General features: G+C 45.0%; 1 protein-coding gene across 3 annotated transcripts in view; it reads left to right on the top strand.

The window, feature by feature from the left end:
• The first annotated feature begins 299 nt into the window (after nt 1-299).
• Nucleotides 300-22692, top strand: part of SIK2 (salt inducible kinase 2) — a 103838-nt gene continuing 81445 nt past the window's right edge. For all 3 annotated transcript variants that reach the window (XM_060250455.1, XM_060250456.1, XM_060250454.1), the window contains exons 1-2: nt 300-515; nt 20737-20853. In XM_060250455.1, coding sequence (XP_060106438.1) covers nt 342-515; nt 20737-20853 — 291 coding nt within the window. In that variant the 5' untranslated portion in view covers nt 300-341. The remainder of the gene's footprint in view (nt 516-20736; nt 20854-22692) is intronic.

Below are 22692 nucleotides of genomic sequence, written 5' to 3'. Positions count from 1 at the left end.
CGGGAACAGGCCCCCGCGCGCGAGGGAGGGAGGGGAGGAGGGGACTGAAGAGCCGTTGGAGCGGCCGGCCGCGGTTGCCGTGGCGACGCGCGCGCGCTCCCAACCCCCCCTCCCTCCCTCTCCAGGGCTGACGCGCGCGGTGACGCGAGCGGAGGGGGCGTGGCCGAGGGGGGCCGAGCTCGGCGGCGGTTGGGAGGGCTGAGCGGAGCGCTCGCTTCAGTGGCGGCTCTGAGGGGAGGAGGCGAGGCGACGCGAGGCGAGCCCGGGCTGGGTGGTTGGTCGGTCGGTCGGTCGGCGGGGGGCGAGAGAGAGACCGGAGGGGAAGCGCCCGCCCGGGCAGCATGGTGATGGCCGAGCCCCGGCGGCTTCCCCCCGCTGCGCTGCTGCAGCCGCCCTCGGCGTCCCGCGGAGGGCCGGGCCCCGTCCGCGTCGGCTTCTACGAGATCGAGGGCACGCTGGGCAAGGGCAACTTCGCCGTGGTCAAGCTGGGGCGGCACCGCATCACCCGCAGCGAGGTGAGCCGAGCCCGGGCTGCCAAGTCCAGTTCAAGAAATAGCCGAGGGCTTTGGAGGGGTGGAGCCGGGAGGCTTTGGGGGCGGAGCCGGGAGACTTTGGGGGAGGAGCCGGGAGCGAGGCTGCGATGAGCATCCTTGAACTCCAAAGGGAGTCCTGGCCATCCCATTGAAAGGGACCGCGCTCCTTTTCAGTGCCTTCCCTCCGTTGGAAATAATGGAGGATGGGGGCACCTTCTTTGGGGGCTCGTAGAATTGGACCTCCCCTCCGTCCCAATCTTTTTGAAACTTGGGCGTTTTGAGAAGAGCCGCTGGATGCTCTGCTGCAAATGTGATGCCTCGACCTCAAAAAAACAGCCCCTCCAGAGCCCCAGATACCTGCAGATCAATTCTCCATTATACGCTATAGGAATCGGTCTGCATAGGGAATAATGGAGTGCCCAGCAGACATTTCCCTCCCCCCCACCACCACTTTCTAATGACCCTGAAGCGGGGGGGGGGGCTCTAAACCAGGGGATTCCCTGCCCCCACCTGGGGATTGGCAACCCTAGCATTGACTGAGCCTGGCGGCGTCCCTCCCCAGCAGCCCCGGAGTGTGAGTGTGTGGCTGGCGCCCCTCCCCTCCCCCACTCAGGTGAACTGGAGGAGAGGAGAGAAAAGTCAATGCTCCCTGGTGCACGCCCCCTTCCTGGCGGCAGTGGATCCCCCCCCCCCCCCAATTGCAGCTCCTCTCCACGCTGCGGAGATCCTTTCCCCTGAAGAAAAATGGATGCTTTGGAGGGGGGAGGGGGGACGCGGTGGCTTTGCACCCTGCTAAGGTCCCTGTCCTAACCAGGCTCCATCCCCAAATCTCCAGCATCTTCCCAACCTGGAACTGACAGCACAGCCCTACCTCCACCAGGTGGCCAGGGGGGAGCTTACAAGCCTAGCTTGTGGGTCTTTGGTAGAAAGGGGGGGGGTTGTCATGGGGGGAGTGAGGAGAAGAGGGAGTGGCCCCCCCAGTCGAAGGGGGGACTTGAGGAAGGGAGGTGAGGCTCTTCCCCCCCCACCCCAGAAAGCCAAGAACATGCAGGAAGGAGACACTAGTAACCTCTTGTTTCTTCCCATGCACAATCGCACTAGCCAAGATGCAAGGGAGACCTGGGGATCCCTTGGGAATTACAAGTCATCTCCAGACTAGGGAGATCAGTTCCCCTGGAGAAAAAGGATGCTTTGGAGAGTGGACTCTATGGCATTGTATCCCACTGAGGTCCCTGTCCTCCCTGGTTTCTGTTCCCAAATTTCCAGGAGTTTCCCAACCTGGATCTGGCATCCGTAAACACCCCCCCCCCCCCCCCCATCCATCCACCGCCAGTGGACAGGAGCCACCTGGCAACCCTACTACCATGTTGTTGTGGATGTATATGCAACCCATGGACAGTACTGCAGATGATGATTCTTTTGTGCACACGTTCAATAGTCCTTATGTTGTGTTCAGTGTATGTAGGGTTGCAGGCATTGATTTAATCCTGGGCACCAGTGCCTGCTTTTATTTTTAAAGTGGACAGGTGTTGTTGTTACAAATGGATGATGCACACGTGTCCTTGCGGGATGGGCTTGCGATCGCTGTAACATGGGGTGCAGGACCATGATTTTTCTTTGTATGCCTGTTGATTAATTTGTATGGTTCACTCTGTGTGTGTGTGTGGTTGAATATGCAGTTTTAAACCCCACACTTATGCGGGTACTGATCCCTGGTTTTATTTTTCAAATGAGTACACATTGGCTCTGTTTTGCAAACAGATGTACGTGCAGGATGCATGTGTGTTCACGGTGACATGTATAACAGGCTGTATTCCTGCTTTCCCCCTGTTAGAAGAGAGAACAGGAGCTCTTTATGTACATCAGTGACAAATATGCATGTCGTCTTGTAAGAAAAAGCTGACCCATGTTTGCTTTAAGAAATTAAATTGAGGACCTGTGCCAATAAACGTGGGGTATAAATTACATGTTCAGCTGCAAACCTAACATAAGAATGACTGAATGCATGTACAAAGAAAAGGTGTGTGTACAAGACAAAGGTTCTGGGAGAGTGGTGTGCCTCAAGGAAAGGAGATTAATTACTTAAGGCAGGAAGGAAAAGGAGATCTCCACATGCTCCCCTCAAAGTCAAGGGGAGTGGGTGGGGCCTTCTTGTGTGAAGGTCATTCCAGAGGAAAAAAGAGGGGGGGGGCGTTTCCTCCAGGAAGAAAGGTAACTCTTGGAACCTGCATGTGCAGGAAGGCACAGGGGGTTGTTTCTCCCCTATCTGGAAGGAAGAAGAACCTGGGAAGGAGTTTCATAGGGGTGGGTTTCACCTTTGAGAAAGAAGTCCAGTGTGGTGCAGTGGTTACAGTGTTTGGGCTAGGATCTGGGAGGACCAGGTTCAGATCTCCACTCTGCCATGGAAGTTTGCTGGGTGACCTGGAGGCAGTCCTACACAAATCTACTTCACAAGGTTGATGTAAGGATAAAGTGGAGGAGAGTAGAATTGTCTAAGCCATTGTGGCTCTCCTTTGAGGAGAAAGGAGGGGTAGAAACGCAGTGAATGAAATCTTGCTTTCTGGTATGAAGGGTGGAGAAGGACTTCCTTGCAAAGATAGGGGATGGCCTTCATGGGGAAAAGTGAGGTGGGAAAGCTGCTGAGAAGGGACCTTCCCTCATGAACAAAGTGTGGCAGAAGGGGGGATAGTTTGGGAAGGATAACCCCACCATTAAGCTTGGCTTTGTATCAGTCATACCCTGGCTTGGGAGTCACATGTGGCTCTTTGAGTCACCTTTGGCTCTTCTGAACACTGTTTGCCACCAGGAAAGTAAGCAAGGCCATTGCCTGGTAGGGCTTGTGGTTAGCAGGTGGTTCCTGTCTTGTAGCCGCAGCTGCTGGGGAACGACTGAACTCCAAACCTCCCTGCGCTGCAGGCATCATGCCAGGGAGTGGAAGTAAAGAGCCCATTTCTCCTATAACCCCATCTGTCTGCACTTGCATCTCAGCAGCTGCTGGGAGGGGACCAAACTGGCTGCAGAGAAGAAGGAGGGCATCTACCACTGTGGCGGCCACCCACAAAAAGAGTGTGCCCATTTTCCTCAACTAGCTGTCTCTTGCCTAAGCTGTTGTGCCTCATGTTAAGGAGAGGGCAAAGAAGGAGGCCCTCTCACTCCAGATACACGAGGGCTGGATAAGATTCAGCAGTGTTGAGGAGAAGCAATGTTGCATGATCAGAAGTAGTCCGGTCATTAAAATGCTTATAGGTATGTCATAACTGTTAATATTAAATATATATTATTGTGTTCATGTAGTGGGGGGCGGGGTGCACAGGGCATGTAATATTAGCCGTGTGGCTCCTTTCCTTGAGAGCCAGTTTGGTGTAGTGGTTAAGTGTGTGGATTTTTATCTGAGAGAGCCGGGTTCGATTCCCCACTCTTCCACATGCAACTGCTGGAGTGACCTTGGGTCAGTCATAACTGTCTCAGAGCTGTTCTTCTCAAGAATAGTTCTTGGAGAGCTCCCTCAGACCCATCTACCTCACAGGGTGTCTGTTGTGGGGAGGGGAAGGGAAAGGAGATTATTAGTCACTTGGAGACTCCTTTGGGTAGTGAAGGGCAGGATATAAAGCCAATCGCTGCTTCTTTTGGTGATGGTGCTTGCGCATGTGGCTTCAGAGTAAACACCATTGTTTGTTATGGAGGTGTCCACAGTAGTGGCTCTAATTGAATAGCACCCAGCTTGGAAAGCAGAAGACATCTACCTATCCTGTCAGGAAGGGAGGTGATGCTTTCCTAAACAAGCACATGGCCTTGAGAAAGAGGAGCTGTGGTAATAAATATCCTTCAGCTTGGCCCATCTTGGGAAATGGAGGCATATATCTAGGACAGTAAATAGAAGAATGGTGCCCACGGGTCGTTCCCTCCAAAACCATAGGCCCTTATCAGAAGGAGAAGGATTGTAGAGTCAAAATGAGTGACACTTCCCTTCAGGGATCCAGATGCATGCTAATTCTCTATAAATAAATTAAGCAAGGCTGTCCCTTCAAAAGATAAGTGTTTGCTTCTTTAGGAAAAGGTGTTACCAGTAAAGGGGCTGTGACTCAGTGGTAGAAAATTTGCTTTGCACGCATAAAGTCTGAGATTCAATCCCCAGCATCTCCAGTTTGAAGGATAAGGTAGTTGCAGGAGTTCTACTGAGACCCCCAAATCATTGATGGGCCAGGCAGGGGGTCTGAGTTGGTATAATGTGACAGGAACCTTTTTTTAAAAAGTATGGCAGAAGGAAGCATGGCATCCTTCAAAAGGGTTGGGGCTCAAAGATGAATGTTAAGGTAATTGTAGTCATGGAGGAAGCAACCAAGGAAGAGGCTTATGCAAGGAAAAGGCATTTTTCCTGGTTGATAAACTGTCAAAGAGTTGACACATTTAAACAAAATGGGAGGGGTCTAGCTTCTGGACAAGTGAGATCAGGTGCACATTTCTGAGCAACCAGGATGTTGTTGTCGAGGAGAAGGGCATGATCCTTAGCTGGCACTTGGGAAGATGTTCCGTAGCCAGGCGTTTGCCTTATGCGTTGAGTCTCTCCTTGGATATCTTTGGACTCTGGTGATTTGGCCTTCCCTGTCCTTTGCCCTCTAACTTTGACCTTCATCATTTCCTTCCTGCCAGCTGGGATCAAATGGAAATGAGTAGCTTCTTTTGTTCTCTCTTTCACAGCAAAGGCAAATGAGGTTGAGAAGTCAATGCCAGCCTGGCATAATCTTGGCGCTTGTCAGTTACTCTCCAGCCAGCAGTGTTTGCTTATTTGGGTAAGAAAAGGACTAGAGGAGAGGTGATTTCTTTTCTCCTTGGAGCTCCCAAACCAAATCAATCTGGCAGGCTTTGAAAAGCTTCCTTTGCTCCCAGCAAGCAGAAGCAGTGCGGGCAGTCCTGGCAGCAGGCCCCAGGCCTACTCTGTGGGTACATTTCAAAGCGGTGGGGAGATGCCTAGTGCCAGTTCACTTGTCTCAGTTTTCCGGTACTTATTGCATTGGACAAGAATGAGAGTAACTGGCAGGCTGGATGGGCCGATTGACTTGCTACAAATTCCTTTTGTTTGGCCCAAGTTGGGAGTGACCAGAGTCAGACCACAAAGCGTTAAGTTGGTGCCTGTTCATTTTAGATGCATCACATGCCTGACCATTTCCCCTGAACTGGTAAGCTTAAAGGAAGATGGTTCCATTTTACCTTCCAGTCACATGAGTCATTGTTGTCTGCACGAAATTAAGGCCATAGAAGCTTTTGTGAATGCAAGCTGCACATTAAATGCAGTACAAGTCTTGGGGTGAGGGTGGATCAGAAGTACATGTAATTGCTGATTGCTGGATAGATAGATAGGTGAGCTAAGTATTAAATGAAGGATGGGAGCAGTTTTTGTGGGGATTATCTTTCAGATACTTTAATGTGTTTTTTTACTTATGCGACTGAAAACTTTGTTCATTATGGTGGTTACTTCCCTAACTGGTTTTATAGGGTTTAACTTAATTGAATTTTATTCTTAAAATGTCACTGGATGTTTTGTGAACTATATAAAAAGGAGGAACTACTACATTGCTTTAAAAAGCTAGCATCTTAATTGCCATATTGGACTGTGTGAATGGAAAACAGATCTGAGAATTGTAGTATTTTCACTTCTTGATATTGATTGCTTCATTCATCCAATAAAACACTTTAAAACCTAGGCCATGTAAACAGAACAAAATTCCATCAGCTTGTAGTTTCTTAATTATATTTTGGATAATTTACTTAACAATGCCCCGGACTTTGCTACTATTAAAACCTGAACACTCGCATGAAGTGAGTTCTGTTTTCCATTTGACCTGGTAACTAGCCCACTAACCTTTTGGGTTTTGTGCTCAGGTGGGATGTTATTGGAGAGAAGGCTTCAGTTCTTACCTTACTATGGTGCTAAAGGATAGCACTTAGAACTGTTCACAATTTACTAATTGTAAAGCTTGGATAATTTTTTAAAATATCTGTTTAAGTAACTATAATAATTATTGGTGAGCACAATCAGTATGGAAGTACTGTGCAAGACACAGATGTGTAATGATTCTTGCCCAGAGGACTTCTTACAACCTCTAATACACAGATAAAATGGCAGGCCAGAGGCTGATTGATGCAGGAGTAGAAGGAGCAGTAGTTCTTTCTCTGGCTGTGAGAATGTAGCCATATTTAAGGCTATAAAATAAGACTAAAATATTTTAAATGAAATTTTGGTATTGCTTAAGGGGCTCATAAATTCAGTCAGATCATTTTACATTCTTGGCAAGCATTGTACGCCTTGTTCAGATCTGGAATTGAAAGTTCACCTCTGTTGTTGCTGCTGGGATGGAAGGATTCCAGGGTTGTGGAAATATTGGGTCATGCTTACTTCTTGTACTTCGCTTTTCTGATTACTTTTATTGGGTTTCTGTTTTGAGCTGCTGATCAAATAGGTCTTGACCACCTTGCCTCATATGCTTCTAATTAGATCTGACCAAATCAAAGTTGCAAAAATCTTGTTACTCTTCCTTATCCTGTTTTTTATTCGCCCACGCTCTCTCTTTCTTCTGTTGTCTACAGCAAAAAGTCAATCTCCACTGTAATGTTAAATTATCATTTCTGGGATAATTAAATGAGGAAAACTTGAATATGAAGGAGAATTTCTGCCATAATAATTGCTGCTCCTGGTAAGGAGCCATGAAATACTTGATGTATATTTTTGTGATATCCTAACTAGGAATGGGCACGAACCAGGAAAATGGAGGTTCACGGTTTGTGGGGTCTCATTAGCAACAAACCTTCCAGTTTCCAGTTTGTTTTGTGAGGTTTGTGGTGTGGTAGAACGCTCTCCCAGGTGAGAGACACTAAACCTGTAGTGAGTCTCCAGCTGACTCTCCTCTTCTACCAAAGGAAGATCAGCCCCCTTTTCGCTTATGACCCTGTGATCCTTGACTTCTGGGGCTCTTGGGGTCCCCCTTTTTGGCCTGGCTTCATCTGCTGGCTTCTCTCTGATTGCCCCATGGGCTGGCTTCCTAGAACTCCTGCTGCTTCCATTAAAGTGAAATTGCCCTTCCTTTCCGTCTGACCCTATGATCCTCGACTTCTGGACTTCCTGCTAGTGCGCACCTCTATTCTGCCTGTCTCTCATCACCTTCCACCTCCAACCCAGGCTCTTTCTCATTTTCCTCTTCACTCCTTGGTCTCACAAGGGCTACTTTTGTTTGGTGTTTGGAGGGCTACTGTTGATTTTTACAGGACTAGTCCACCCCCCCCCCCCCATTGCTTTGATGATTAATTGATCTGCACCAGTGTTTCTGCCATCCAAGCCGCCAACACAAACCTCTGTAAAAACATGGAGGTTTGTGAGAGGTTCATTTCAGGTGCAATCACATGACCTCGGCTCATGAACCATGAACTGGATGATTTTTGTGAAGAATTTAGGTTCATGACGAGATTTGCGCCCATGCCTTGTCCAAACCTGGATGGCCCAGGCTAGCCCAGTCTAGTCAGATATTGGTCGCTATGCAGGGTCAGCTGGTTAGTATTTGGATGGGAAACGAAGCAAGTTCAGGATTGCTATACAGAGACAGACAATGGCAAACCACCTCTGTTCATTCCTTGCCTTGAAATGGAGTTGTCATAAGTCAGCTGCAACTTGATGGTGGTTTCCACCATCATACCTTTTTGGTATGCTGCCTTGTTTACTGATGGCTTGGCTTGGATCCTGAGCTCAGCATATGTGAATGAAACACTTCCCATGTACAGGAGGGTTACAGATTCCTCATTTCTTGTGCAGTTCCCTGTACCATTTTCTGCACTGCTCCAGAGTGTCCTTTGGCTTTGGAGCAGCTTTTCAAAATGTGAGAAAAGGGGGTGGGGGGGGGAGAAGTGGAGGCAGGGACTTTCAAGTGGATCTTTGGCTCCCACCCTTAGTAAAGAAGAGGTCTTTGTCAGCAGTTGAAATTCTTGATGACTCTTTGAGACCCCCCAAAACATTCACATTGGATTGCTGTGAAATTGCAAGTATAGCTTGCAGGAACTTGAATGTTTTTTTTTCACATTCTTTCACTTATCTACATGTTGGTTCTTTGATAAGTAAAAGAGGCCTTGTGGAATCAAGCCAAAATATTTTCTCATGGTATCATATAAACTTGGTCTCATGCTACTAGGGCTCATTGGAAAGGGAAGGATTTCTTCTTTAATCCAGAATCTCATTTTAGGCAATCCCCTTTACCTGGCTTTCGTAGTAAAGTGCTCTTCAGGCTTGTTGGTTTTCATACACTGTATCCCACATCATAAATATTTTTGCGGTTTAAACCTCTCATTCTCCTTGCTTGCTATCAAATTTTGACACTTGCAAATGTACTTCATTGATATATGCTTTGATGTGTAGTTTTTTTATGTTCCTTTCAGTCTACTGGAAGGGAAAAAAATGAATTTGAGCCAACACTCAGTAGAATTGTCTTGTGTTACTACATGGAAACTGCAGTTGGTAGCCACACTGAAAGTGAGGGGAATCTAAAGAGAGGTCCAAAGATATTATGATAATTGAGTATTAGTGTAGATATGTGATAAAATTAGGGCCTGACCAAGGCTAAGGTGGATAATTTTGAGCTGCTGTTTCCTCAGACAGAATTCTTAGGAGTATCAGGCCTCCATCTTCAAGCAGTGCACCTGATGCCTTTGCAATTTGGAAAGCACCACTTCTGCTAGTGCAGACCGCTTGCGTTCCAGCAAATAGATGAGCTTGTCTCCGCTAACACAATCCACACCGTTATAGAAAATGGACAGCTTTGATTCATTCCCCTTTGTACAATTTTGTGTTTCCCGTTTAGCACTGGATCCTGTACCTATTATTATGCTTGTGCTTTTGAAATCTCAGGCATTGCATTTGCAATTTGCTGGGCATTATTTCATTAGAAATGTAGAAATTGCCTGCCAAATGTGAGATATGGTTAAAACTGCCCAGTACCCCAGTTGAAAATGGCCACTCCAGTGCAGCAGGTAATTTCCCCCCCCTTACAAATGAGCGCATGTTGGGTTACAGCACAGAGGTGTACAGTGATTATCAAAATATCAAAGCAGTATGCTTTGGTTTGTCTTTGCAAGGAAGGAGAATTTGCACTCATAAAAGGGAAAGCGGCGAATAGGTGCAGGCAAAACTGTTGAGGTAATCAAACTGGCAGAATTCTGTGGGAAGAAAGATTAGGAAAACTGAAATGGTGTATTCATCCAAGGTGAATGCAGTGACTTGAAGTGTGGAGTGATAAATGCTGTTTACATTCTTTGGGCTTCACTGTTCTGCTCTCAGTGCCCTGGACTGTATAGTTTAGGTTAGGTAGAAGGTTATGTGAACTACACTTCATAGTTTTTGTTATTTTATTCATGCTGGAAGCTTGCTATCATCTGTTTTGTATGCTGGCTTTCTTTTAGGAAGTCTGAATTACATTAGAACTCGGTATGTGTAAACCGAACATGACATAGATATTTGAAACATGTTATCTGGTAAACAGAGGATAAAAAGTTCAGTGCTACTAGTGTGTGCCACAGAAAGGTTTGATAGAGGTGGGATAGAATAGTCTCTGGAAAGCTTCTCTGTGGAAGACTTAAGTTTTAATTCCAAAGCATTTTGATCTAGAATACAATTCCCCACCCCCACCCCTACCCAGTGTTCCATAAGTTGAGCAAATATTTGAAAGTTCCTGAGCTTACTTTCTTGGATTCTCTCTCTCTTTCTCTGCAACATCTGACTTACTGAGAACTGAATTTCTTGGCACGGCACTGCTTGCAAACCTTCAGATGAAATAGTTTATTCCGTCATTGTTTGGAGAAGGAGCAGATATCTGCAGTGAAGAGAGGGAGAACCAAGTTGTTGTGAGCTGGATTAACACCATGAAATGGGGACCAAGGGTTGCAACCAAACTGCACACGCTGCTTCTCTCTCTGTCTTTAAAACAGTCCTTCTCGTCTGACAGCTCCCTCTGGAATCTTCTAGGCTGTGAGAGGCTGCAAGAGGTGAATCATTGTTGCAAATTGTGATCCATATTCTCCATCATTGAGGGTGTTATGTAAATAATAAAATGACATGTTGTAGATGAAGGGGGAGTAATAGAGTCTGAACAAAAGAAATGCAAAATTAAACATTTGGAGCATAACTGGAATGCATCTGAGGAAATGAGATCCTCAGGTTTATGTGTGTGTTCCGTCCTCCAGGCAGTTTCACCCTTTGCCCAATTGCCAGGCTGCTGTCTAAACCCAAGAATTTGTTAAAAACAGTTTGATCAGTCAGGTTCAACGTGGATGCTGCAACAAAACCAAAGTTCTAGTTTGTGTGCACTTCCCTAGACTGTGGGGAAAACACTTGCAGTAATCTTTTGGCCGCTTGTCCTTTTTTGGGAAGCAGAGACTCCACTGAATTTTGTGGCAGAAAAGCAGAAGCTTTCTGCCTCTGAGAGTGCAAGAAAAAAGGGAAGTGCTGGTAGGTGGATCAGAAAAGGGGAGAGTGCCCCAGATTCTAGCTCAGCATCTCCAACAGAACTGGAAAATACTCTGCTTGAGATCTTGGAGGACTGCTGACAATCGAAATTTGGCATTAAAGGCCATACTGGACTGTTCTTCTGACACCATATAAAGTTCCTCAGCATCTTTAGTTTCATACCTGGACAAGGTTTTCTGCATGCTTTGTGTTTCCTGGTGTTACAAGCGAATGTCATGCAAAGAGTCTGGAGGGGGTAAGAATTCTTTTTTACTCCATCCTGTCTCTAGTAAATTTTGATGCTTTTGTGATTCAAGCTGCCTTTCACACTTCTTAAAAGCAATGCAAATCTTAATGATATCTTGTGACATATTCACAGGTTGATTATACATCGGGTAAACAAACAACAGAAGCTTTTATTCTTCTTCAAAAGTGTATTGACTCTCACTTTCCTTGGATGCTGGGTTGATCTTGTACAAAGAGAATGTAAGCCCCTAAGCAGCTCTTTGCAGATCCAGAGCTTTAAGCTCCAGGCATGCAGTTCATTTGAAGTCATTTGATTTAGCAGCACCTTCCCCAACCCTGGCCACCTAGGAAGGGGATATAGCACTCTATTCTAGCAGGCCTGAGTGATTGTTCACCTTCAATTAATTCTTTCATTTGGTTACAAGACTTGGTTTCTGACTAGTGGTTTAGCTCCTGTGGAAGTTTGAAATAGCCATTGGTGGTTTCTTCCAAAAGGAAAGTGATCTGTTTTGCTACCTAAATCTTGCATAGAGTTCTGAATCAACACTAAGATACAGCAAGAGGACGAACATCAGTGTAGGGATAAATAGAGAGAGAACACTGTATAGAACAGGGGTGTCAAACATGCGGGCTGGGGACCGAATCCAGGCCCTCGAACAATTGGCTGTCATCTGCTTCCTTCTCTCTCTCTCTTGCTTCTGTCTGCATCACAGCTTGCTTTGCCAGGCTTGCTCAATTGCGCAGGAGCTACAGAGCAAAACCTCTATTTTCTCCATTGACGGAGGCTCCTCCCTTGGGGAGGAAGGGGGGGAGGCAGAGTTTGCTTTGCCAGGCTCTCTCAGTCGCACAGCAGAGTTGCTGAGCCAACCCTCTCTTCCTTCTGTTGGCTGAGGCTTCTCCCCCTCCTGATCCCCTGGGGAGGGAAGGAAAGAGCCGGAGCTTCCTTTGTCCAGTTCCCTGGGTGCCATGGGAGAAATACAGAAAAAGCACCTTTAAGACCAATGAGTGCTAATGTTTTAAGCATGTTTTATTTTATTTTTTTAAAAAATATTTAATTGTGTTTGTCTGTGCCCTTTATAAAGTTTGTCTCTGCTACCTAATCTTAGATAGGTAGGTGCACACATGGCCCGGCTCGACAAGGGTCTCATTTTTGACAGATCCAGCCCTCATAAGAAATGAGTTTTATACCCCTGGTATAGAACAGCTAATGAGCTTACAGCAGAATACCAACAACTTACAGTATAATAAAAGAAAACATTCAGTTAGTATGTGTGATTTCTGATAAACCATCAGAGCAATAAATCCATCTCATACTACATTTTATAATTAGCTAGAATATCACATATTCATAAAGAGATACACTGACTATAGAGAACAATTGTGAGAATGTATATTGATTCAAACTCCAGAGTCCAGAACTTGAAGACTTGAATTCCAAATTCAAAAGAATTGAAAAGATCCAACATGCAACAACTTGATGACTTGAATACTAGGTGGCCGGTTACTCTTCCCATTTCAATGAAAACATTCTTCAGATCTTAATACAAATCGGTACGTGGAACTATAACACATAGAAGAGGAACAATGCCGTATAGACAATACTTAGCAAGATACAAAAAGATATAATTACGTAATGTGAAACAATCAAACACAACACTCAAGAGCACCTATATGGTCAATAAATGTACCCAGCGGAACATGTAGAAGAATACCATTAACATTCAAGCTTAAATAGGTCTGCAGAGGAACAAAAATCAAACATCAAGAAAACAGCTCCATGATAGGCATTACCTTGATGAGACCCCAAAATCAATACCTTTACTCACCAAAGCCTGCCTGACTCGCCAATCAAAAATGAACAATAGGCATAGCCTACAGCAAACTCAAAATGTTGGCAAAAATTCTCAATTGGGACGTAGAGAAACTCAGTATAAAAAGAATATGTGCACTATTAATCACACACAGCTGGTTTTCTGAAACTTAACCCTTTAAAGAGACAGCATATTCCCTGAAGCAACTAATGCTCTGAACAAAGATTCTAACTTCTATAAAATTCTGACTCGTTGATAGAAGACAATAATATCTTATGAGCAACCAAAAGTACTATGATGTGTCAGGGCAGAGATGCCCACTGGACAGAGGAACTAGCAGCCTTCTTCCTATCTCTTCAGTGTAGCCCGTTCCAAAAGCTTGAGGGTCAATTATGGGAAATCATAAGCCCAAAACATCTATTAGGCTTGAGGCAAAACATGCCGTCAACAAAACCCCATCCCTTCCTGTCTTGTCTTTGGCTTCATGGAAGCCAACCCAAATATTCTCTCAATGCTTTAGCAAGTCTCTACAGAAGAGGTATTCTCCCTCTGAGGTGTAGGACACCTTGTGGGTGATTCCCAACCCATCAGTGGGGAGGCAGGACTAAATTTTCAGCTTCCTGTTTCCGTTGGGAGTCACCCTCAACTCAGTTCTGCCTCTGTAGGGAGAGCATCGAATATAGGATTGTCTGCTACTATTATTCTCTTCATCGAGATACTTTTACTCAATTTCTTGATCCTTTGCTACCTATGTACTCATCATACTGTTCTACTGTCTAATCCTCCCTCTTATCTTTTCCTCTGACAAACCTTCAATATTTCCTTTCCCTGGCCGGGAGTTGCCTTCGGACGTCCCAACTGCCATTTTGTGCCCAGTACTTCTAACGGGCCTTGAGATCGTCATGGGCTCCTGCGAATGAGGCACTCCGAGGACGCCGGCTTCCTCTTCTGCGGGGAGTGCGAGCCCTTGAGCGAACAGAGGGTTAGTGGAGCTGACAAGACCCTAGAGAGGCTTGTGCGGATCTCCCCGTCGTTGCAGAGATGGTGAGGCATGCAAACCGGGCTGTTTAACGGGCGGTAGAGCACTAATTTTAGGGCCCCGATCCATGGCTGAGTCTAGCGCAGCATTTACACATTACTCTCGAGTGGACCAACTAGAGGCTACTCCAGGTACTGCACAAGAGGATTTGGTTCCTGTGCTGACCTTTTGTAAGCATCGCAGTACAAAGAGACGCAGATCATACTCACATTCATCATCCTCACCCTCTCCTACTAGAAGACCAAAAGGGAAGGGTAAGTGGCCTACCAAGGCAGCACAAAAACAGGTTTCGTCTCCAAATAGTGGAAGAGATTCCTCTCCCTCTAGAGGAGATGACCAATCTGATAGAACCGGTGACAAAGAAGAAGGGGAATTCCTCTCAGATGAGGAAGATTTAAATGTTGAGGTCCCAGAGTCTGGCTAACGATTCTTTAAAATGGAGGACTATCAATATCTACTCATTAGAACTCTCACAGCACTAGATCTTCACGATGATCCTGATGTTGAGGAGGAGGAGGAGGAAGCTGAAAAATTGAAAGTAAAACATAAGGAAGGGGATATGGAATTTTTCCCACAAAGGGCTTCTTATGCCAAGGCTTTTCCATTTCCAAAGTATTTTGAAAGGCAGATCAGAGCAGAATGGAGAAAACCATTTGCTAATAAACAGTACCCAGGATTTCTAAAAAAAGCTCTACCAGTTATATTCCTTTACTAACAGTTTTTTGCAGATTCCTTTAGTTGATGCTCCAATTGCAGCTCTTCAGAGATACGGTCTGGTGTCGGAAGACGGCCAAGGCACACTAAAAGATCATATTGACAAGAAGACAGAGTTTGCCTTAGGAAGGGCACATGAAGCCTCTGCTATGGCGCTTAAGGCATCGGCAATAGGGTCCATGGTGGCAGGAGCTTCAATTGTATGGATGAGGAAAATTATCTCAAGGACCCCAGAGGAAGACCATCGCATGGTGGAAGGGACCAATCAGGCCTTAAAGGCTGTATCCTTCCTGGCAGACTCCTCCCTGGACTCCGTGATCTTCGCTGCCAGAGCTATTGCTTCATCAACGGCAGCCAGACATTCTGTTTGGTTGCGAGTGTGGTCGGCAGACACACATTCTAAAAATATTGTGATGTCTTATCTATTTCATGGAGGGCACCTCTTCGGCCAAGACTTAGATAAAATACTAGTAGATACTAAAGACAAGAAGAAGGCTATGCCCAAGTTTCTCCGTCGTCAAGACAACAGACGGGTTTCAGTCTTCCTTCGTGCGCAACACACTTTACCCCAGTTTAGACAAAATAATAGAAGAGGAGCCTGGAATTCCAATAAAAAGCCTTTTAATCGCAACACCTCGAACAGATTCAACAAGTTTGGAGGCAAACAGACAGAAAGACCGGACAGAGACAACAAACCAAACAAAGTGTGACTACGATAATTCCAGTCGGAGCGCGCCTCTTCCATTTTCAACATCAGTGGCAGAATTCAACATCAGTGGCAGAATTCAACATCAGTGGCAGAATTCAACAATGGACTCTTGGTGCAAAGAAATAGTCTCCGACGGTTACAAAATAGAATTCAGTCAAATACCACGCAACCACTTTGTCTGCTCACCAAGTCATATAAATCCAGTAAAAAGAGATTGCACAATTCAAGCAATTCAACATCTTTTAGAAATAAGGGCAATAAAGCCCGTTCCTCTGGAAGAACAGAAGAAAGAAGTTTATTCGATATTTTTCACAGCGCCAAAAAGATCAGGTGACTGGAGAGCAGCGTTAGATCTAAAATATCTGAATACATTCATCCTGTCAAAGAAGTTTTGAATGGAAACACTGCATTCGGTAACAGAAGTTCTACAACCACGAGAACTATTAACTTCGTACCTATATATACCAATCTTTATGCGTCACAGAAGGTTCCTTCGATTTTGCTATCTCAACCATCATATGCAGTTCAGAGCACTACCATTTGGCCTATCATTGGCTCCGAGGGTGTTCACCAAAGTATTGGTCAACTTAGTCGTCCTGCTGAGAGAACAGGGTATTCACATTCACCCTTACTTAGACGACATCTTATAAGAGCGCCAACATTGGAAAGAGCACAGTTGGATACCAACAAGACCATCCAGATTTTGCAGAGCCATGGATTCAAAATCAACAGTCACAAGAGTTCACTGGAGCCAACGCATCGCCTAGTTCTACCACTTCACAAGGCGCAAAAGATAAGGGAAGCGACTGCAGCAGTGATTCAGAGCAAGAACTCATCTCTAATGTCGTTAGCAGCACTACAAGGCTTAATGATTGCAACAATAGATGTCATCCAATGGGGCAGGTTCTATTCCAGACCACTCCAGAACTTCTTACGATCCTACCAATACCGCATCTCAAAGAAGATGGACTGTTCATTGAGGGTTCCATTGAATCTAAACATGGATCTACGCTGGTGGACAAAGACTTCCAACCTGACTCAGGGAAAACAGTGTTGGATAGGAGAATGGATTCAAATACATACGGATGCCAGTCTATCAGGCTGGGGAGCTACATGCTTCAACGTTCCAGTCCAGGGCACCTGGAACCAGGAGGAGTCCAAACTTCCAGTCAGTGTTTTGGAACTGAGGGCAATCAGACTAGCTTTGATCCATTTTGCTGCAGAGATCGCCAACTGCCACGTATTAGTCAGAACAGACAATGTTTCTGCGAAAGCATACATAAACAGACAAGGAGGATCCAAGTCTACTCTTCTTCTCAAGGAAGCGACTCATCTGTTAAATTGGGCACAATTTCACATAGCTTCGATAAGAGCGGAACATGTGAAGGGCTCTACCAGTATTCAAGCAGATTGGCTCAGTTGTCAGCAAATACATCAGGGGGAATGGGCATTGAAGCACAGCGTATTCCAGATGATAGTGGATCACTTCGGCCAACCAGAAGTGGATCTGTTTGCATCCTCTTACAACAACAGACTGAAGCGCTTCTTCACATGCTTTTTTCATCTGAATGCGGAGGCCACAGACGCATTAACAGCCAAGTGGCCGCAGACCTTACTATTTGCATTTCCACCAGTTCCACTCTTACCAAGGCTGATAAGGAGAATCAGACTACTTCAAGCCGAGATAATAGTGGCAGCTCCATACTGGCCAAGACGTCCCTGGTTTGCGGATCTTCAAGAGTTCTTTTCAGAGACCTTCTATGGTCCGTATACATAATGTGACCTGGAAAGCATTCGTCTGCTGGGGCAGAAGGAAAAAGATCAACCCTTTGAAACCTAGGGTGAAAGAAATTCTACAATTTCTTCAGGACGGCTTGGATTCAGGGCTCAGAGCAGCCACATTTTGTCGTCAAGTGGCAGCACTTGCTTCTGTATTAAATTTAGATGGCAAAAATGCGCTGAATAGACATCCTCATATCACTAGGTTTTTGAGAGATGCCACTCTTTCTCTCTTTCCCCAGTCGCACAGATTTCCTACTTGGAAATTAAACACAGTTCTCACGGCATTAACAAAATCGCCTTTTGAGTCTAAAAAAGAGATTTCCTTGTCATTCCTTAGAATGAAGATTATATTTCTGGTGGCCATAACTTCTGCCAGAAGAGTATCTGAATTGGGAGCGCTTTCAGTCCAGGATTTATATATCTTCCACAACGACAAGGTGGTCCTCAGAACGGATCCCACATTTAGACCAAAGGTGGATTCTAGTTTTCATAAGGCTCAAGAGATCTACTTACCCTCATTTTGTCCACATCCGGTACATCCCAAAGAGAAGTTGTGGCATAAACTGGACATCAGACAGGCTCTAAGATGCTTTATTGAGAGAACCAAGGGCTGCCGCAAAACAGATTCTCTGTTCATAAATATATCTCCACCACACCCAGGCAAAAGAATGTTTAATGCTGCCATTAGCAAATCACTACGTTTATGTATTACTGAGGCCTATAAAGCTCAAAAACTTCTGCCGCCACAAGGCTTGACAGCTCACTCGGTGAGAAGCGCAGCTGCAAATGCAGCCTTATCTAACAGGGCATCTGTAGAGGAAATTTGCAGAGCGGCTACGGTCATCAATCTCAACTTTTATCGAGCATTACAAAATTAATGCATATGATTCTGCTGATGCCGCATTTGGAAGAAAAGTGCTGCAACATATTCTGAGGGACGCCGATGGTGAGATTGCTCCCACTGTCTAGGGACACTGCTTTTAAGATGTCCCGCAAGGTGTCCTACGCCTCAGAGGGAGAACGACCATTGGATACTTACCGTGAGGGGTCCTGCTCCTCTGAGGATAGTAGGACACCTTGGCCCTACCCTTTAATTCTTGCCAACGACGTGCATCAGATATCTAAAAAAAATTATATGAAGCAGAAACAGAGAGAAAAACTCAAGTTATAGGTTCTCAAGAACCTATACTCTGTACCCTATACCCTGTTACCCTGTTTTTTCAATTATGCTATCTATTTCTGTCCTGTTTTCGTTGCCTTATTCTAGTTCTAATGGTTATATCAGTTATATTTTTTGAGTTAGAAGGAAGGATCCTGCTGCTTGCAAGAGTTGCCAAACTGAGTTGAGGGTGACTCCCAACGGAAACAGGAAGTTGAAAATTTAGTCCTGCCTCCCTACTGATGGGTTGGGAATCACCCACAAGGTGTCCTACTATCCTCAGAGGAGAAGGACCCCTCACAGTAAGTACCCAATGGTCACTTCACAGTTGTGTAGCCACTAAGGACGTCTTCTCTTCTGCCTTTACCATTTAAACTTAAGTCATGCATAAGTATAAAGAAAGTGCTCGATCAGTTATAGGGTTAAGAAAGGCAGGATAATTTATTGGTATTATGTGGTAATAAAAAGTAAACCCATTTTTTTTTTGGCATCTAAGCAGTTTCATGATGCGCATAATTTTGTGACTTTCCCCTCTCTGGATAACAGTACAGTGTTTCTGAAAGGCTTATCAATTCTGATACTATGGTTTACATCAACCAATACAGTATTTTCAACTGCATCTTCCTTTTTTCTTATTTGCATTTCAAATGAACCTACAAACCCTTAAGTGCATTTCTTTATGGCTGCCTTTATCCAGCGTTAACAATATGTGGGGTTTTGTGAGCTCCAAATTGGGTTGCAGATGAGCTGAACAGTATTTGTTGTGTTTAACTGCCATGAACTTCCCTAAGGAGAACTTATACTCTCCAAAGTCTCCGTACAGTAATTATAAAGGATTTTATATATGAAACATTAATCATAGTTAAACGAAGCACAGGAGTAATTCAAACTGCATTGATTTTTGTTTTCTGACGGAATATAATCTGCGAGTTTCTGCTTAAATTGTATTTTTACATTCAGTAACTCATCGCATTGTGTTAGCAGGTGGGACATTCTTCGTACTAGTAGAACTGGTACTTGTGGGAATTTTTTTTTAAATACTTCGTTTATAAAGCCACAGTAATTCATATACATTTACATTAATCCTATATTTGTATCATACTATAATTTATGTAACTACTTCCCCCCCCCCCCCATTAAATGAAAGTCTATCACAATAGTATCTCTAGTACAACCCCAAGAATGGACTCTGGTGCACTTATAATACTTCAGCTTTAATCTTAAAAGCATTTAAAGTCGTGCGTTTGAAGAAGAAATAAGCATCTAGTCAGTCTGGCTAGATAATAATAAATTATACAAAAAGCAATTTTAGCAGGACTGTTGTGTTTTCCCTGGTTTTTTTGGAGGGTGGGGGTTTGAGCCACAGCGGCTTTTGGAAACTCCCTCTGTTTCAAAAGCGGTTTTGTCACATTGTCTGGAGGCTGCTGTTCACAAAACACCCTCTGAAAGAAAGCCACTTCAGTTTGTAGAGCTAGTCATATGGTCCTTTGGATCTGGGTCTGTGTGTATATAAGAAAGTCTTCTGACAGGGTTTTGATTTTGCCTCTGCGCTAATTTGCAGTGTTAACTTTTTCTTTTAACAATGCCTTTCTTTATAGTTCCTTTTTTTTAAAAAGTGAAATGTTCCTATGCTGGATTAAACTTAACCATGGTCCCTTTTGCAGCAGTTTGTTTATATACATTTGATTCCCCGCCATGCTGCAGCAATTATAAAGAAGATCTGTTAATTTTTTTTTTTTTTGGAACAACAGCACATGACAAGGGTACTACTACCAGTGTATTACAGCCGTGTAAATAGAATGCAGCAGATACAACTACAAAATCAGAGAGAAAATACTATGGAGGCCGATATTTATGTTGGGAATCCTTCATTCAAAATTACCCCCTCCTCTGCCCCATGATTGGAGTATCCAACTCAACTGTGTTATTTTCATACGCCTTTGCTTTTCTTTGTTTATGGTGATGAATGTAAGTAGACCTTGCTGTATGAAAACCTGTACTACAAAATGTGTTGTAGTGTCCAATGTTATGGCCAAAGTAGCAGATTTGTATGTACATCCTGTGCCAAGCAATGGGTGACTGTAAGCATGTCTAGGATGTCTGAAATATTACCTTTTGAATGCAGTTCTCTTGTGCTAAAAAACATAGCAAATACATGTTCGATGTAGAGATAACTAAGTCACAGCAACTTATTTGCAAGCTTGCTACTTTAGTTTGGGAAAGCTGATCATTTTTTTTTTTAAAGTATTGTCTTTGACTCTAGGTGGCAATAAAAATCATTGACAAATCTCAGCTTGATTCTGTGAATCTGGAGAAAATTTATCGCGAAGTTCAGATAATGAAAATGCTGGATCACCCGCATATTATCAAGCTTTATCAGGTACGTAGCCACCTTTCCTTCCTACCAAGTCTGTGGGCTCAGGGTTGGAGAACCAAGTCCCTTGCCTCAGTTTCACATTGTGCATTTGCCTGGGACGTTGGGTGGGGTGCACTGAATTAGGCCCTCCCCCCTCTGAGTGCCCTAGGCAAGTGCCCGGCTGCCTCCTGCCACCCACTGTCTTCCTCTGTGGCAGTGCTGTGTTGCTCCTCACCACCTGCAGCCTTCTAAGCCCCTCCCCTCGGGGGGGCACATGGGGCAAAGTGGGGCGGGGACGGTGCTTGGGCGGCTCCTGGCTGCTGTTCTGAGCACTCTCTTTAAGCGCTGCAGAGAGCTCGCACAGGTGCACACCAGCCTTCTGGCTTCACTACACCTCCCTTCCAAAACCGGAAGGGCTCGCAGTTTCTCTGCCATGCTAAAAGAAAGCATGGCAGAACAGAGGCCAGGAGCCGCCCAGGTGGCCTCCCTCCCTGTCCTAGTTTGGCACACATGCCCATGGGGAGGCGTAAGGGTGCGGGGGGGGGGGTGCTGCAGAGGTGGGAGGCGGGCTTTGCCTACGGTGCCATGTGCCCTAGGGCTGCCCCTGACATTGCGGGTTTATATTGGTCTGCTGCTGCTGAGTGGCTGTTAATGAATGCAGGTTTTAAACTGTGAATTAGTAACAAAGCTGCATATTAATTTTTTTTAAAAGAAAAGCCTCCCCCTTGCCTCTTTGGGATTGTTGTGATGGCTTTTGAGAATTCTTTAATTCAGAAGGTTGAACTCCCATTGATTTGAGCAACCGTAGGAATGGGGGGCTCGACGTCTGAGAAATTACTCCATTGGTACAAGACCTCTTATGAGAGCCAGTGTCATGTAGTGGTTGAGAGCAGCAGATTCTAATCTGGCTGGATTCCCCGCTTCTCCACATGAAGCTGGCTGGATGACCTTGGGTTGGTCGCAGTTCTCTCAAAGTTCTCTCAGCCCCACCTACCTCACAGGATGTCTGTTGTGGAGAGAGGAAGGTAAAGAGATTGTAAGCCACTCTTGAGACTCCTTTATGTAGTGAAGAGCGGAGTATAAAAACCAACTCTCCTCCTTGATAGGAATAGGTCCTAGGTAGGGGTTTATGTTTGATTCTACAGAACGTGCTCATAGAGTTTCTGTGTTGCCTTGAATATATTGCTGCTCTTTAAGCCATTCACTGGTGTGAGTCCAGGTAGATCAGCGGAACTTCTTGCGTAAATATGGAAAAAAACTGGGAAGATTTCAGAAAACTCTTTTTAGAGAACTGTTTTTTCCTGAAAGAAAAATTGGAAAATTTGCACGAGGGGGAACTCTTATGGAGCAGACCAGGAGTCCTCAAACTTTTTGACTTCTTTGGAATTCTGACACGGGGTGGTAGACACAACCACAAAATGGTTGCAGCAGAAGGTGCAGCCACACACACAGGGAGAAGAAGAAGCAACAGCGGCTGATTATAGGGAGTGTAGGAGAGTACAGGGATTTTTAAAAATACACTGGGAAAGAGGGAGTGAAAGAGAATAAAACCAACACAGAGGGGGCAGCTGCCACTGAAACAAAGCTTTTTTTAATCTGCCCAGCCGTTTGGATCTCCAGTGGCCAGTCAAAAGCCCCACTGGGCAAGAATCCTACCTGGCCCCATCTGCTTTCTAAAAACACTTGGTAGGCAGCAGGAAAGGTGTTGGTAGGCACCATGTTGCCCCTGGGCACCATGTTGGGGACCCCTGCAGTAGACATATCCAACATTTTCAAGTGATTTTTTTAAAAGGAAATATCAGCTAAGGTATAGCATGGAATATACTGTTTCCAGGGTCTAAGCTGGGTTTCCAAAATATAGAG

Source organism: Heteronotia binoei, chromosome 12, assembly GCF_032191835.1.
Source record: "Heteronotia binoei isolate CCM8104 ecotype False Entrance Well chromosome 12, APGP_CSIRO_Hbin_v1, whole genome shotgun sequence".
Lineage (NCBI taxonomy): Eukaryota > Metazoa > Chordata > Lepidosauria > Squamata > Gekkonidae > Heteronotia > Heteronotia binoei.
Note: the sequence above shows the minus strand (reverse complement) of the source record. Positions and strands in the feature narration are given on the sequence as shown.